Source organism: Gymnoscopelus microlampas (assembly GCF_963454915.1).
Source record: "Gymnoscopelus microlampas genome assembly, chromosome: 16".
Lineage (NCBI taxonomy): Eukaryota > Metazoa > Chordata > Actinopteri > Myctophiformes > Myctophidae > Gymnoscopelus > Gymnoscopelus microlampas.
In genome coordinates, this window is record NC_139953.1 from 7,247,173 (window position 1) to 7,264,537 (window position 17,365).

General features: G+C 43.8%; 3 protein-coding genes across 3 annotated transcripts in view; 1 reads left to right on the plus strand and 2 right to left on the minus strand.

Annotated features, from left to right (window-relative positions):
- LOC311062796 (tyrosinase-like) overlaps positions 1–540 on the plus strand; it is a gene marked incomplete at both ends in the record, with an annotated part of 831 nt that extends 291 nt beyond the window's left edge. The window contains one exon of the mRNA XM_084082014.1: positions 1–540. This exon is cut by the window's left edge and continues 291 nt beyond it. Within this exon, the coding sequence (XP_083938140.1) occupies positions 1–540 (540 nt within the window).
- Positions 541–10,993: 10,453 nt separating this feature from the next.
- Positions 10,994–14,892, minus strand: LOC311062797 (tyrosinase-like; the record flags this gene model as incomplete). The annotated part of the gene is made up of 6 exons (XM_084082015.1): positions 10,994–11,120; positions 11,278–11,398; positions 12,535–12,735; positions 13,353–13,534; positions 14,359–14,506; positions 14,790–14,892. The coding sequence occupies 6 exons, from the start codon at positions 14,890–14,892 to the stop codon at positions 10,994–10,996; spliced, it is 882 nt and encodes a 293-aa protein (XP_083938141.1).
- A 411-nt stretch (positions 14,893–15,303) lies between these two features.
- On the minus strand, positions 15,304–16,134 carry LOC311062798 (tyrosinase-like; the record flags this gene model as incomplete). Its single annotated transcript, XM_084082016.1, has 1 exon — positions 15,304–16,134. One exon carries the CDS (start codon positions 16,132–16,134, stop codon positions 15,304–15,306), a length of 831 nt encoding a protein of 276 aa, XP_083938142.1.
- Between the last annotated feature and the right edge of the window lie 1,231 nt (positions 16,135–17,365).

The window sequence follows — 17,365 nt, forward strand, 5'->3', positions numbered from 1 at the left end:
GGCTTCGACTGCGGCGAGTGCATGTTCGGCTACTACGGCCCCACCTGCTCCCAGTACCAGAACCACATCCGCAAGAACGTCATGACGCTGGACGCCGACGAGAAGAAGAAGCTGGTCGACTACTTCGACAAGGCGAAGACCACCATCAACGCCGACTACGTCATCGCCACGGCGACGAGGCAGGAGATGGGCGTGAACGGCGAGAACCCCAAGTTTGCCGACGTCACCACCATCGACCTGTTCTCCTGGATCCATTACTACGTCACGCACCCCACCTACCTCCCCGACGGGACCGTGTTCCCCACCATTGACTTTGCCCACCAGGCGTCGGCCTTCCCCATCTGGCATCGCGTGGAGCTGCTGTTCTTCGAGAACGAGATCAAGAAGATGACCAAGGACAACAGCTTCACCCTGCCCTACTGGGACTGGAGAGGCAAGACCGAGTGTGACGTGTGCACCGACGACCTGATGGGCGGCTCCGACCCCGAGAACCCCAACCTCATCAGTCCCGCTTCTCCCTTCTCCAAATGGAAGGTATAGACAACTAGCAATAGCGTACTAGCAAGGGTGTGTGTGTGTGTGTGTGTGTGTGTGTGTGTGTGTGTGTGTGTGTGTGTGTGTTTGTGTGTGTTGCTAGAAATGATACATTTTCTTGAACTCATTTTTGATAAATAATACCATCGGTGGTGGAAAAAGTACTCAAATGTTTTACTAGAGTAAAAGTATCAATACTGCTATAGACAGGTTTCCTGTTAGTAAACATTGAGAGGAATATGACCGCGCAGCTGCGGGGGGAAGCCTATGGGTGCGTTTGGAAATTACGCACCGGAGCACACTCGCCTATTAGTTTGTATTGGCCAGTGCGCTCACTGCCGCTCAGGGCTGTATTTTCGAACGCGCCTTCCACCCCCAGGCATGCGCAGATTGCGCATTCTGCTCTGTGATGACGTCGCTCGGAAACCCGTCTATGTAGACGTACTCTGTTACAAGTAAATGTCCGAAATTCTAAATTGTACTTAAAGTACCAAAAGTAGAAAGTACTCATTATGCAAAATCTTTTGAAAATAGTTTAAATAGGGCTGAAGTCGTTAATGTATGTTTTGTATTAAAATCAATCAACAAAGTAACTAGTAACTAAACTTTTCAAATAATTGTAGTGGAGTAAAAGTACAATATTTGCCTCTGAGATGTAGTGGAGTAGAGGTAAAAGGACTGAAAATTGGAAATACTCCAGTAAAGTAAAAGTACCATAAATTGCACGTAAGTACAGTGCTTGAGTACATTTGCTTAGTTACTTTACACCACTGAATAACACCACCAACATAACTCACTTGATTCGCTTTTATTCCTTCATCTCAAACGAACGAACGCACGCGTGTGCGTGTGTGTGTGTGTGTGTGTGTGTGTGTGTGTGTGTATGTGTGTGTGTGTGTGTGTGTGTGTGTGTGTGTGTGTGTGTGTGTGTCTGTCTGTGTGTGTGTGTGTCCATAGGGAGTCTGCACCATGCCAGAAGACTACATCAAGGCGCGTAAGTTGTGCGATGGGCAACAGGAGGGACCGATCCTGCGCTACCCCGGCGGCAACGCCAACTACCAGAGGATGCCAACGGAGGCCGAGGTGGAGCTCATGATGGCGGTGACGAAGTACGACACGGCTCCCTTCAGCCGCGCCTCTGAGTCGAGCTTCAGGAACATGCTGGAGGGTACGACACGCACGCACGCACACACACACACACACACACACACACACACACACACACACACACACACACACACACACATGCTGGTACTCAGTGGCGTCAGTTCAGCAAAAGCTAATGTGTGGCAAGGTTAGGGTTGCCAACTCCCAGAGATTACAATCTGGGACACTAACAAAAGAAAAAAAGAAATGCATAGAAAACTATGCATTATACCTATAACACAATACAAACACAATGGTCTTACACCTGCATTAGCTACTATTAGCTACTATTCATGATCTTTATTTTAATATATATATGCTGGTGCTGCTGCTCCCTTTCCAGTTGGAATAACTTATTTGAATACGCTTGAATACCGTAGTAATGTACCGTATCAGCACTTTAAAAAGGTGTCGTACCCCCCTAGTGCATACCCATCTGCATACCTCCGTTTTTCTCACATCTCTCTTGTTTAACACTATATTCTTATCCTCTCTCTGTCTCTCTCTCTCTCTCTGTGTCTCTCTGTTTATTTATCTCTCTCTCTCTCTCTCTTTCACTCTCTCCTTATCTCTTTCTTTAACAGGTTGGGTCAGTCCACAGACAGGCAAGAAGGTCAGCGGTGAGGGCTACATGCACAACCTGGTGCACAACTTCCTGAACGGCAGCATGTCAATCATCGAAGCCACGGCCAACGACCCCTTATTCTTCCTGCACCACTGCATGATTGACAGGTGCAGTATAGCACACGCATGCACACACACACACACACACACACACACACACACACACACACACACACACACACACACACACACACACACACACACACACACCTGCCGCAGCACACACATTTGCACACCACAGCAACCTGCATCCATACATACATACATACTGAATGCACATACTTTTGCATGTGTAACCACACACAAGCATGGTATCTCGAGTATTTCACACACAATAACACATTGGTACACACATGCATATACTGTATACATGCTGTATACTGTATACATCAAGTACACACCATGGGCATACATGTGCAAAGACTCCAGACGTCCCACCTCTCCCCTTAGGTTGCGGGAGTCTCCCGGAAATAGAGCCCACCTACTAAATATATATATATATATATATGCATAACATATATGCCGATATATGGCAATTATATGCAAAATATATGCTGCAGATACTGTATGCCATATTCAGGTTCATATATGTGCATATATGTGGATTATAGGAAATAAATGTGTCATATAGATCATATATATCCACATATATGTTAAACATATAAGAGGTATATATATACAAATATATATGTTCATATATGTTCTTGACCTCCCTGAAATGAATTTTATCAGGGTGGGATGTCTGAGATTCACACAGTCCACCTCTAATGGCATGGCCCTGCACACGATCGACTCAGATAGCAAGACTTGAGGGGGGGGAACCCCTCTTCCTAAGTCTCGATCTGCTCCAACACCTTCTATGTCTCCTTTATTAGCTTTTGATTAGTAGTGATGTTCCTTGAGACATTACGATTTAAATGTGACTCTCTGTCTGTCTGTCTGTCTGTCTGTCTGTCTGTCTGTCTGTCTGTCTCTCTCTCCTCCTTTAGTCTCATGGAACGTTGGCTGAGGAAGCACCTGCCAACATACGAAGACTACCCAGAGTCCAACGCTCCTATTGGCCACAACTACGGCTACCACATGGTCCCCTTCATGCCCATCTACAGGAACATCGAGTACTTGCTGTCCAAGAATCTGGGCTACGAATACGACTACCTGCAGGACCTCACCAGTCAGTCTAAAACACTGTTTAATACCCTGAGATATTGTAGTCTTAATCACTTAAACCGTACTGTACATAACTATGTTCAGCATTGAGCATGAGCAGTTAAGAAGCCATGTTTGAATTGTGTTCAATATTCGCCTTTTCGAATAGACATCAAATCAATGCATTACAATGATATCACACTTGTGCGTGTACATTATGTCAACCGCATTTAGCAATTTCTCAGAATGTTCTTGTGTTTATTATATTATAGCACTAAACACAATGTTTTGTCTCTACCTGTCTCTCTGCCTGTCTCTCTGTCTTTCTGTCCAGTGAATGACCACACGGTTGATGCAGTGTGGTCGGACTTTACCGAGTGGTCAGACTGCTCGCTTCCAGGCATTGACATCAGATGTAAAAAGATTTCAGGAACTCAGACTCGCACTCGTCGTTGTATTCGCAACGCTGCGGCTGAGGCAGGCTGTGTAGGAGCGGCGACGGAAACACGGGCCTGTTACAATATAAGGGATTGTTGTAATCGTAAGTCACACGCACACACACACACACACATAATGCAAGCGTATAGATTCGCCATTTTCTGCAAATGTTCGCCTATTTTTGCTGGATCTATTTATGACATGCCCAAACTTGAGGCTAAATGTGTAATTATATTAATAGTTGTATCTTTGTGTCTGCAGTGAAGGGTGTCTGGGGCGACTGGGGCGAGTGGTCCAAGTGTTTCCCTGCGTGTGGCAGCAGCAACTCAAAGAAATTCAGAGAGAAGATGTGTACCCCTGACTACTCAGACTACAGGTAACTAAGTAACTGATGAACCTATTACTCAATAGTCCATAGCGTGTTTTTGTTAAAGGGTTTGTTGTGCAGTGGTGTAAAGTAACTAAGTACATTAACTCAAGTAGCCTACTTAAGTACTGGAGTATTTCCAATTCCAATTTACTTCTACTCCATTACATCTCAGAGGCAAATATTGTACTTTTACTCCACTACAATTATTTGAAAGCTTCAGTTACTAGTTACTTTGCAGATATAAATTATTACATTATAAAACATACATTAACCACTTTATCCATATTTTATACCTAGGCTATTTGAAAATGGGAACCGCCTTCCATTCCGACATCCCACTACTCCGACTACGTGGCTTCCGCGTGCGGTTAGGGTTAGGGTTAGGGTTAGGTATAGGGTTAGTAACCGTCGGAAAGGCGACATGTCTGAAAGACGCGTCGCGATGCGACGCATTGTGAGCTTGTAGATCTGCTATTTTCAAACATTTCAGTACTTTTACTTTTGGTACTTTAAGTACATTTTTATACTTTTGTACGTTTTACTCAAGTGAATTTTGACTTCTGGACTTTTACTTGTAACAGAGTACTTATTTTTCCACCACTGATGTTTGTGTGTGCGTGCTTGTGTGTGTGTGTGTGTGTGTGTGTGTGTGTGTGTGTGTGTGTGTGTGTGTGTGTGTGTGTGTGTGTGTTTATGTTTCCAGTGAGAAGATAATCTTCCATGGACGTCCATGTGCCGACTGTGGTCTCCTGCCAGACGGAGAAGCCATGATTGAATCCCTGCCTTGTACGGTTCCGGAATGTCTGCAGGGTCGTCGCTTCGTATAAACGGCATAGACGGATGCATAGGGCGATGGATTTGAGGGCTTATCGATGATGCTACGAAAGCAGCAGATCAATCAGCTCACAGCGTGTGACATGACGATGTTTTCTTTTTTTTACTATTTTATTTGATTGTATTGATTGTAGGACTGGCTAAACTTTAAAAGGCGTCTGTATTACATTGTGTATATTTTGTGATATATTGAGTCTTTTGGGGGGGGGTGTCGTATACCTAGAATTAGCCAAGGAGAAGTTGCGTGGTTGATTTGATACCTGTTCTGAATGTTTGATCAATTTAATAAAGAGCAAAGCAAAGAAAAATACACGTGTGCAAGCCTTTCTTTCTGTCTGTCTGAAAACAGTGTATACATGTCATTAAATGGCACTGAATACTTTACTACGCTACCTTTTTCTAGAGGGAAGGTCCTCTTTGACAGTGCCCAGGTCATTTTAATCAAGGATGAGGCATGAAAATGAACCGAATAGAAAGGGCTCTTTGTTCTTTTTACTTCTGCACACAGATTTAGATACACATGTTTTTTCAAACCAAAATACACTAAACCAACCAGTACATAAAACATAAAGCAAAACAAAAGCATAAGACAACATTAAAATAATAGCAAAAGGCAGTGAATCAGGCAAAAACAGTGAGGACATGAATAACAACACAGAGATTTACTAAAAGAACTAAAAGCAGAAGAAATAGGTCTTGAGCTGTGCTTTAAAGCTATCCACACGGCTGCCTGTCTTACGTGTAAAGGGAGTTTATTCCACGCTGTAGAAGCAGAATTCTGCTTCACCGTGTTCTTTATGTCATTGTACCATGAGTACAATGACATAATACCAAGTTAGGATGGCGTAACAGGAGGAGAAGGAGCACACCAGCATAGAATATGGGCATACTTTGTTATGCCGATCAGTCTCAAAAAGCCATGCCAACTCTTGTCCTCCTGGGGTACGCCAGCCCTGCAAAGGGATCCCTGCCGCTGCCGCTTAAATGCACTGTCTCCATCTGGATGAATGCCACTTCTGCTCTTTCTATAGGCTCTATTCACAGCAGCCATATTATCACTTCCTTCACAGGTGTTACCAATGATACTAATGAAGGATCTGTTCCATTTAGTGTAGCACAGTGGTTTCCACGAGCCCCATAACTCTGAGAGTGTACAAATGGAACCAAATGGACCCTTGCGGGTCCATTTGGTTCCATTTGTACACTCTCAGAGTTACACACCTGTAAGGGGCCATTTGGAAGCCCATGAGGGTCCCTGGACCCCAACTGTAGACCCACTGGTGCAGCAGAGTGTTTCCAGTGAGCCACCATGTACAATATCAGCACCCTGACTCTGTTTGACCAGAATGGAACAGAGCCTTCATTAGTATCATTGGTAACACCTGTGAATGTCTTCATAATATGGCTGATGTGAATAGAGCCTATACAACCCACCCTTAGTTAAAATCAAGGAACACCTGGCTGATACTGCTCTAATAACAGGTCCACATATCTATCTATCTGTTAGGGATGTAACAATGTTGTCGTGATACCGCAATAACAAAAAGACCTCAATATCATCGTGGGCCTGTGATGTCATCTACCATGGATATTCAGGCTGTTATGTAATTTCTACAAAAAGGGTTATTCCATTTATACCAACCACTAGAAACATCCACTATGCTGTTTAACACTCTCTAGCACTAATATTTGCAGATACAATACAAATGACTATGACAATGCATAATGAACAGTCTTACATAATGTGACAGGCCCTGCATGGGGCCTTTGCCATGGCTCTGCTGTGTAAGGCCGAACTCACACAGTCGCGTGCACACTCATGGGGTCGGAGGGGGAAGGGGAGAGGGGGAAATGAATGGGTGTGTATGTGGCGGACGCATGCTGCATGTGTCAGTGGGCAGAAAAAAACATTATTTCCTTTATTCTCCTTTTTTGCTGTGATTATTATTATTATTTGCTGTGATTTGGTGTGTTTTGATATTCTTTGCATTTGTTATTTTTGTGCATGGCTTGTGTTTTCTATTTAGTTAGTTAGGTAGGCATTTTATTATTGTGTTTTGGCGATTTTAGATGCCACTGTATCAGGGTTAATTTAAATAAAAGTACAAGTGCTCACCTTTAAATGTTGCCTCTGTTTTAAGTTTTTGCCTTTAATCCAAAATTGTCATACGAACCTGTGTTGCCATTTAACGTTTTAACTGTGAGGATCAGACCTCCTAAAGGTGACGTAGTCGGCTTTGTTTTATCATTATTGGTTTTAGCTGTAAGCACCCTGCACTTTACCAACTAACTTATATTTTATTGTTTAATTTATAAGTGCACACATTTAAGTAATTGGGTGTTTTTAGCAGTGCCACATACTCAAATGTGTGAGTGTGGCCTATCTGCCCTCTGTTGCAGTGCTGGTTGGAGGGTGGAGTCGAAGGTAATCAGGGGAAGGGGACACACCTGGCTACCTCCCCACAGATAGAGACACAAGGACACAAGGGTGCCTACAATTTCACGCCCACGATTGAGACAGTGACACCACTCAGTGTAAAGGAGAACGGTGTACTGCAGCTGTCAATGCAATCCATATGAGAGGCATCATAAAATACCGTAATTTGTGTTCTAATAAAGTGACGGTTTGATTTGCTGTAATGTTTGGTTTGGTGATGGAATTCTGGACCAAAACTCTTCATAAAATGGGGGTCTGTGGTCAAATGTACATTACATTTGTATCTGTGAAATAAAATAAATAAGTAAAACACACACAAAAAAAAAAGACAATTGGAATACATTTGTGTCTCTCATCGATTTTATAGGATAATTATTTTGGAGAATTATCACATCTTTCTTCTTCCAAACGGCATCTTACAAGTCTTATTTCGGATTAAAAACCTGGCGAATTAGTTGAAAATGATATGTCACTCTTGGCCATTACATTTTATCTGAGTTATTTTCAACTACAGTACATTCAGGCAAGTTAATAAAACCCACACATATTATTTTCTCATGTACCGTCGGACTCGGAGCTCCGCGGCAGGTACAGAATTAATATAAGCCTGTGACATGTTTAAAATATAGACATGAACAAAGTCAGTCGGGATGGTCGGGATGTAGACTTGTAGAATTCTCCTCTTCAAAGTCGGCGCTTTGTTAAAACAGTGATGTCACTGAAATGCGACTACTTGTCTGTCTGCCGTCTCCCCTCTGCTGTGTTAGCATTATGATTAAACCCATTCAAGTGGCAAATTCAATGTGAAACACATCATCTATTGAGAAAACAAGACAATATGTTGACGAAGACATACCCCATACATTTGGAAACATATTTTCATTCAAAATCAATATCATCTACAGTTCAGGTAGGATTATTTTAAAAGTAGGCTAAACTAAAGTTGAGTACAGTGGCTTTTATGGGCTGGCCTGCAGTACACCGTTCTCCCCTACGCCGAGTAGTTGTGCTGTCTCAATTGTGGGTGTGAAATTGTAGGCACCTGTGTGTCTCTATAATCCACAAATGTCCTAGGGAGTTTACTGGGGAAGAGGGGGGGTGTGAATTATGGGCAGCACTTCCTGTTGTCAGTCATTCAATTCATTTGAGCGATCCATGTCAGTAAACAATAATGTGGGGACACAACCTGACAGAAATTTAAAAAAAAAGGGTCATATTAGTCTGCCTACTTACCCTACAACAGTGGTTCTCAAACTTTTCATGTCAAGGACCCCCAAAATGATATGTATTTGACCGCGGACCCCCATCTCAAAATATGTTGTTCCATATCTGCTATTTTTGAATAGCCAAAGTTTAAAATATGGATAAAGGGGTTGAAATGATTGTCCGGGGGTCCCCAGACCCCACTTTGAGAACCAATGCCCTACAAGATCTCCCTCTACACTGCTGATCAATTATTATCAAGCGCTGAAGTCACTTAACAAGCACCACGTAATCCCCATGCAGAGATTCAGGTGTCACAGCAGCAGCCAGTCAGAATGAAACACAGGACAGGAGTTAGGCTACTGCTAAGAGCAAGTGTCAAGAGCCATTGATTATTAATTTGAATCAGCTGTGTGGAAAGATATATATTGTAGGGTAAGTAGACACACTAATGTCAGGTTGTGTTCCCACATTATTATTGATGGCTCACTCAAATGAATTGAATGACAACAGGAAATGATGCCCATAATTCACTCAAGGCCTCATGGGACACTGGAAACTCAATACTCCATTGTCTTCATTCCTCCATGGGCCATAGGAGCGGCCACAGAAGAGCATTTATGTTTCTGTAACAGTAATCCTTTGTTGAGTTGGTCGTTTGTTAGCCATGCCAAAATATTTTGGAAACAGCCTTTCTTGTTTAATTTGTTTTTCTTGATTAATAAAGTCACCCATTTCTTCTGCGTTAACCTCCGTGTTTCGTCGTTGCCTAGAGCCGGGCCATAACACACATGATTCCATTTTGACTATACAATTATGAATTTCACCACTCTATCTACCCCGACATCAGAATGTTTTACTTTTTTTTTTATTAACATATGGACTCAATTTGTGATAACTCAGTAATACTGCTTGCTGGATCATTTTGTGTAGGACCATCAGGAGATGCAGTGTAGTGAGTGTCAACTGAAGAGCAAATAGAGGATGGGTTTAGCTAGTTATAAAGTTAAAGAAAGTATTTGAGAAAAGAATGGAATTCATAATTAATGAGACAGTGGATATTGCTCCGGCCGGCCTCCGACGAGAGGCTCCGACGAGAGGCTGCAACCATTAAGCTAGCAAGGAAAGCCCAAATACATGACTGGCACATCCTGCACAACACTACTGTGGAAATAAAGCCTCCAAACAGACTCAAGTCCCGCCACCCTTACAACAAGGCGGCACAAGAGATGCTCCACTCCATCCCGGAGGACTTGTCCACAAATGCATGGATGGCAGCATCCTGGAGGCAGGAGTGGGAGTCTGCTGGGCCCTCCCGTATCCACAGTTACATCTGGGACCCGGGAGGTGGTGTTGAAGGAGCGGACCTACCACGCCGGCAATGGACCCTACTGAACCGCCTACGCACTGGAGTCGGCTGCTTCAAATCAGCTATGAAGAAGTGGGGCTTGACAGACAGTGCAGCATGCGAGTGTGGCGAGCCTGAGCAGTTTGCCGAACACATTATTAACACCTGCCCCCTATATCGACCACCTTCGGAGGCTGGCCTCTTCCAACTGGGACCAGAGACAAGGGCGTGGCTACTCGTTACTGAGTTGGACATTTGAGGATGATACACGAAAGAAGAAGAAGACAGTGGAAGGAATGTAAATACCTACAAGCTCATGCTTGAGCTACAGGAATGCAGATGCAATGTCCTCTAGGATACTTAACACCAGAGATTTGTGAATTAAAGGAAAGAGAGAATGTGTTTTTCCCCCTTTCGATGCAAAATTCTCTCTTTGCAGGTTTTAAAGTGAAATTACTTCTATACATCAAGGTGTAGTTCCCAAGACTGCTGAGTCTGAATGTAAACAAGTACATCTCATTGTATAGCTCTTATTCTTTGAATGTTCACCCCAAGATTAGGGACACTAGGGTTCATGTGGTACAAACAGACTGACAGACAGAAAGACAAGTCTTTTTCTTTGCTTTGCTCTTTATTTATTTATCAAACATTCATAATAGGGATCAAATCAACCATCCGACTTCCTTGGCTAATTCTAGGCATAATATAAAGATACAAAAATGCAATATAGACGCCTTTTAAGTTAGCCAAAGTCTACAACAATGGCAATTACACACCCAATCACAATACAATCACAGAAAACAGCCTCAAAAGATCTGCTATTTTTGTGATTTTGGAAATTTGTCGAGAATTTTGTCGTTGTTGCAGAAAATAGTCATCAATATCAAAAGTCCTATGTGGCCGTCCATGCCACTTATGCAACGAAGCGCCGGCCCTGCAGACATTCGGGAACATCACAAGGTTCGGATTCGGTCTTGGTTTGGAACTCTGGGAGCGCGCCACAGTTAACGTCAGGCTTTCCATAGAAGGTTATGGTGTCACTGGAAACAGAAACACACACATACAGTAAGCACGCGCACACACAAACAAACAGTGTCCCCTTAACACATTGAAAAAGTGGCTTTAGGGCTATTAAGTAAGTCCAAGTTAAGTTCTATTGTGTTGATTGTGAGTCAGTTAGCTAGTGAGTTTCTTTACCTGTAGCCAGATGCTACGTAGTCAGCTTCACAGACTCTCTCCCTGAATCGTTTGGAGTTGAGGCTTCCACATGAAGGTCTGCACTTGGACCAGTCTGACCATGAGCCCCATTTACCTTTCACTGCAGACACACAGATACAATATGAATAACATGACTTATTAACCGCATGAATTCTAGTGTGGACATATCATAACAGGTGAACATTCAGCAAACATATATGCAAACATTTGGCAAAAAATAGCCAATCTACGAGCTTGCAACGCGTTGCAACGTGACACGTTGTGAGCATGTAGCGTGGCTATTTCAGGCGGAGAGATTTGATGCAGAGGGGAAAAGGAGCGGATCAAGTAAAGAGCCCTGGTGGACCCCTGCCAATGACGTACATAGAGTTTAACCACTTGAACACTTGCATCCCTATTCTGCGGCTAACATATGGAGAAAAGACAAGAGCAGATCTACGCACGCTATACTTTGTGAGCTTTCAGATTCGGTATAGATACTGCAGTGTGAGCAGGAGGGAGCCTAGTATAGAGCCCTTGGGAATCCGGTCCACTAAAGAGTTTAAGTGGTGATGTTAACTATTGTCAATGTCCACAGAAGAGCTGTTGCATAGCCGTACAGCTCAGTCATATCATTGCAGACAGTGGAATTATTGTATTTGGAGCATACTCAACATTAATAAAATGATTGATTAATACAAATCATAATTAAGGGGCTTTGTCACTGCCGGGGCTCTCACTCGGCTCTATGCACAGCAGCCATATTATCACTTCCTTCACAGGTGTTACCAATGATACTAATGAAGGCTCTGTTCCATTTAGTCTAGCACAGTGGTTTCCACGACCCCCATAACTCTGAGAGTGTACGAATGGAACCAAATGGACACCTGTAAGGGGCCATTTGGAAGCCCATGAGGGTCCCTGGACTCCAACTGTAGACCCCCTGGTGTAACAGAGTGTTTCCAGTGAGCCAACATGCACAATATCAGCACCCTGACTGTTTGACCAGAATGGAACAGAGCCTTCATTAGTATCATTGGTAACACCTGTGAATGTCTTCATACTATGGCTGCTGTGAGAATAGAGCCTCTTCCTCTCTGTAGGTGATGGTGTCATCAGAAACTTTATGGAGTTTGAGCAGTTTATGGCCACACAGCCATGAGTAAACAGGGAAAAGGGTGTGTGCTTGTGTGTGTGTGTGTGTGTGTGTGTGTGCGTGCGTGCGTGCGTGCATGCGTGTGTGTGTGTGTGTCTTACAATTACAACAGTCCTTAATATTGTAACAGGCTCGTGTTTCGGTCGTGTCTCCCACACAGGATCCATCATCCCCGTTGCGGATACAACGGCGATCGCGACTCTGAGTTCCTGGAATTGGTTTGCATGTGATGTCCAGTCCTGGGAGCAGGCATTCGGACCATTCTGACCAGTCTGACCACACAGCGACATCAATCTCAGTGGCTGGACAGGTGGATAGACAGAGAAGTAGAGAGACAAAACGTAAACTTTAGTGTTCATTGTAATATAATAAACACTAGAAAAGGCATTCATTGTCACAGATTGGTCCAAGACAGAGTATCTTTCTGCAACATAATGACTCACCATCTGGCTTTTGTGGTTCCTCCTTTGGGTCGAAAGTGAAATCTCTTTTGCTGGTGTATTGTACAGCGGCACATCAATATAATATATTGAGGTACCCAAAACCTGATTCCTATTATGGATCAGGTTTTGGGTTGATTGCATGATGTGTTTATGATGTTTGGTATTTCTTTCGTAAAATAGGCCCCTCTCACAACAGTTGGAAACCAATGATAGCCAAACGGCGTCTAATATCATGTGTATAGGATTACGTTTTTATCACAAGTCCAGAAATCATGTGTAAATAATTGTGAGTTTTTAATAAAATTTGTAGGAGGAGTAGCAAAAAGTGTGTTTTATAGACCACGTTTGGTAGGCTACATTTAATTTGGGTTGGGAAAAACTTATGGACTATTTGTATTATTATTTTTTTTAAATAGGTTAATCACTACAATATCTCAGGGTATTAAACAGTTTTTTTTTTGTTTTGTTGTACTGACCGGTGAGGTCCTGCAGGTAGTCGTATTCGTATCCCAGATTCTTGGACAGCAAGTACTCGATGTTCCTGTAGATGGGCAGGAAGGGAACCATGTGGTAGCCGTAGTTGTGACCAATAGGAGCGTTGGACTCTGGGTAGTCTTCGTAGATTGGCAGATGCTTCCTCAGCCAACGTTCCATGAGACTGGAGCAGGAGGAGGGATAGACGGAGAGAGAGAGAGAGATAGACAGACAGACAGACCGTTTATCAGAATAGGCTCTATGCACAGCAGCAGCCATAATGTGAAGAAATTCACAGGTGTTGCCAATGATACTTATGAAGGCTCTGTTCCCTTCTGGTCAAACAGAGTCAGGGTGCGGATGTTGTGCATGTTAGCTCACTGGAAACACTGCAACACCAGTGGGTCTAAAATGTGGTGTTCAGGGACCCTCATGGTTCCTTGAGGGGGTTCCAAATGGCCTCTTACGGGTGTGTAACTCTGAGAGTGTACAAATTAAACCATTTGTACACTCTCAGAGTTATGGTGGTCATGGAAATTAAAAAGTCTGAGAACCACTGTGCTACACTAAATGGAACATAGCCTTCATTAGCATCATTGGTAACACCTGGTGTGTGTGCTTGCGTGCGTGCATGCAGTGTGTGTGTGTGTGTGTGTGTGTGTGTGTGTGTGTGTGTGTGTGTGTGTGTGTGTGTGCATTTCTGTGAATGTATTTTTATATGTTTGTATATATATATTGTAGCCTATACGTGTGTGTATCAATGTGAAGTGAATTCATTTTGTGGAAGAGAGTCCATATGTGAATGTGTGCAGAGCCCTGTGTTTGTGTGAAATACTCAAGATACCGTGCTTATGTGTGAGTGTGTACACACATGTAGTAAGTGTGTACTGTATGCATTCATGTTGCTGTGGTGTGCAAATGTGTGTGTGTGTGTGTGTGTGTGTGTGTGTGTGTGTGTGTGTGTGTGTGTGTGTGTGTGTGTGTGTGTGTGTGCGTGCTATACTGCACCTGTCTACGAAGGCGTGGTGCAGGAAGAATAAGGGGTCGTTGGTTGTGGCTTCGATGATCGACATGGTGCCGTTCAAGAAGTTGTGCACAAGGTTGTGCATGTAGCCTTTACCATCGGTCACCCTGCCTGTCTTTGGATTGACCCAACCTGCAGCAGAATGCAACAAACAGAGTCAAAGGAGATGTCAAGGGGATAGATAGAGTGAGCGTTCAATGGAACTTACTTAATATATAATATAGTTTATTTTGTGCCAGTATCGCAATGAAAACTCGCTTTAAAGAAAAAAAGACCATGATACCAAGTCCATAATACATTTAAAAAAAGATGTCATATTATAATTCAAATCTTAGTGTTTTGCCAACTATTTGTGGGCCCACTTGCAATACCCTCACGGCCCACAGGGGGGCCCCAGCCCACAGGTTGACCGTACCCTCCAGCATGTTCCTGAAGCTGAGCTCAGAGGAGCGGTTGAAGGGAGCCGTGTCGTACTTGGTGAACGCCATCATGAGCTCCACCTCGGCCTCCGACGGCATTCGCTGGTACAGGTCATTGTTGCCTGGGTTACGCAGCAGGAGTCCCTCCCTTTTGCCGTCGCACAACCTCCGTTCTTTGATGTAGGTTTCTGGGAGGGTGCAGACTCCCTGTACACACACACGCACGCACACGCACACGCACACACACACACACACACACACACACACACACACACACACACACACACACACACACACACACAGACATACAGGGCTTAGGAGCTCATACAGCAGATAAAGAAAAGCACTACAGGATACAGAGTTGTATTGGTATCAAAATGTACTTAAGGTACCAAAAGTAAAAGTACTCAAATGTTTGAAAATAGCAGAACTACAAGCTCACAACGCGTCGCGTAGTTCTATTAAGAATGGAAAGTACACTATTAGTAGGCTACACTACTGCTAGTTGTCTTATACCTTCCATTTGGAGAAGGGAGAAGCGGGACTGATGAGGTTGGGGTCGTTGGGGTCCTGTCCGCCCATCAGGTCATCGGTGCACACGTCACACTCGGTCTTGCCTCTCCAGTCCCAGTAGGGGATGGCGAAGTCGGTATCGTTGGTCAACTTCTTCATCTCGTTCTCGAAGAACAGCAGCTCCACGCGATGCCAGATTGGGAAGGCTGAAGCCATGTGGGCAAAGTCAATCTTCTCCCATAACTGCCCTCCCTCGAGGAAGGTGGGGTGGGTCACGTAGTAATGGATCCAGGAGAACATGTCGATGGTGGTGGCGTCGGCAAACATGGGGTTCTCGCCGTTCACGCCCATGTCCTCCCTTGTTCCTGTGGCGATGACATAGTCGGCGTTGATGGTGTTCTTCGCCAGGTCAAAGTAGTCGACCAACTTCTTTTTCTCGTCGGCCGAGAGCGTCATGACGTTCTTGCGCATGTGGTTCTGGTAAGTGGAGCAGGTAGGGCCATAGTAGCCGAATCTGCACTCGCCGCAGTCGAAGCCGCCGAAGCGTCCGAAGCAGCTGCAGGTCCTGTTGTAGAACCCGAGTGGCCATTTCTCTCGGTCATCTTTGCCGCTGTAAGGATACTGTTTCGCAACGGGCGACTCTGACACCCTCACGTCGGCACATTTGCCGCGGCCGGATTTGATGCCACAGGCCGAGCCGTCGCCCTCCCATATTGGGCAGCACTCTTTGGTCCTCAGACCCTCTGAGTTGGCACACGGCCGGGGGAACTGGCACAAGCCGGACCCTACTAGAAGCAGCAGGCTGACGGACACACACAGGCTCCTCATGATGAACCTGCAACGATTAGCGAGCTTAGAAGCTAATGATCCTCTGTCTGTCTCTCTTCCTTTTAAACTGCTCAGTGCTCTGTCCCCGCCCCATGGGCGGTGATATGAGGAAAAACGGTTCCATAATGATGTTGTGAAATGAGCAAACTGACCTTTTCCCACTACAGAAGTCTTGGTTATTATACGGGGCCCCAATCAAAGCTCAACTTTGAGCCCCCCCCTGCCCAGAGCCAATGAGATAGACAGAGTTGCATCAATGAGGGCTCAGAAACACCACAGTTCATGTGTTTCATCAAGTTATTTTTTTTTTTTTAAAGGTATTGTTTTAGTTTAGTTTAGTTTTTTACAGTAATACAGTAGTGTTTTGAACTATACAGTAGTGTCTGGAAATTGGAACTATACAGTAGTATTTTGAACTATACAATAGTGTTTTGAACTATACAGTAGTGTCTGGAAATTGGAACTATACAGTAGTGTTTTGAACTATACAGTACTGTTTTGAACTATACAGTGTTTGGAAATATTGCTCACCTGGGGCCAGTTGCACCACCTCACACTAAGTTCAAACTTAGCCTAGTTATTGCTTAAACACATTCAACCCGGGAAAGTATCTCTGTCATTTTAGATTTCTTTGGCTATTCAAAAATAGCAGATATACAAGCTCATAGCACGGCACCGAGTGCAGCGCTATGAGCTTGTAGATCTGCTATTTTTTGAAAAATTGTGAAAATGTGTGCAAATCTTTGACTATATATTTTAAAAAAATATATATATATTTAAAGATTTGCACACATTTTCATATAAAAAACAAAAAATAGCCAAAGAAATCTAAAAATGACACAGATACTTTCCCGGCTAAATAGGTTAAATGGCTTTTTAGAAAGCCATTTAAGCTCTACTAGGCTAAGTTTGAACTTAGTGTGAGGTGGTGCAACTGGCCCTTGTGGCAAGCGTTACTTCTTGTTCTTGTTGTGCAGTCTGAGCACACAGCAACAGATTCCAAATCACCTGCCAAGTCTGTCCTGGCAAAACATGACTGATTATTGAATATTATATGAATATCCTCTGATCACATGATCCACCATTGCTTTGAAATAATTGGCCCGATGGAGTGAACGTAGAAAAGGAATCAACAAACTGCCATTGTGGATTACAGAGACATTTGAATGACAGATATTTGTTCAGACCGTTGTTCGTATGTGAACATCCTGAATCAGTCCTTGGAGACAAG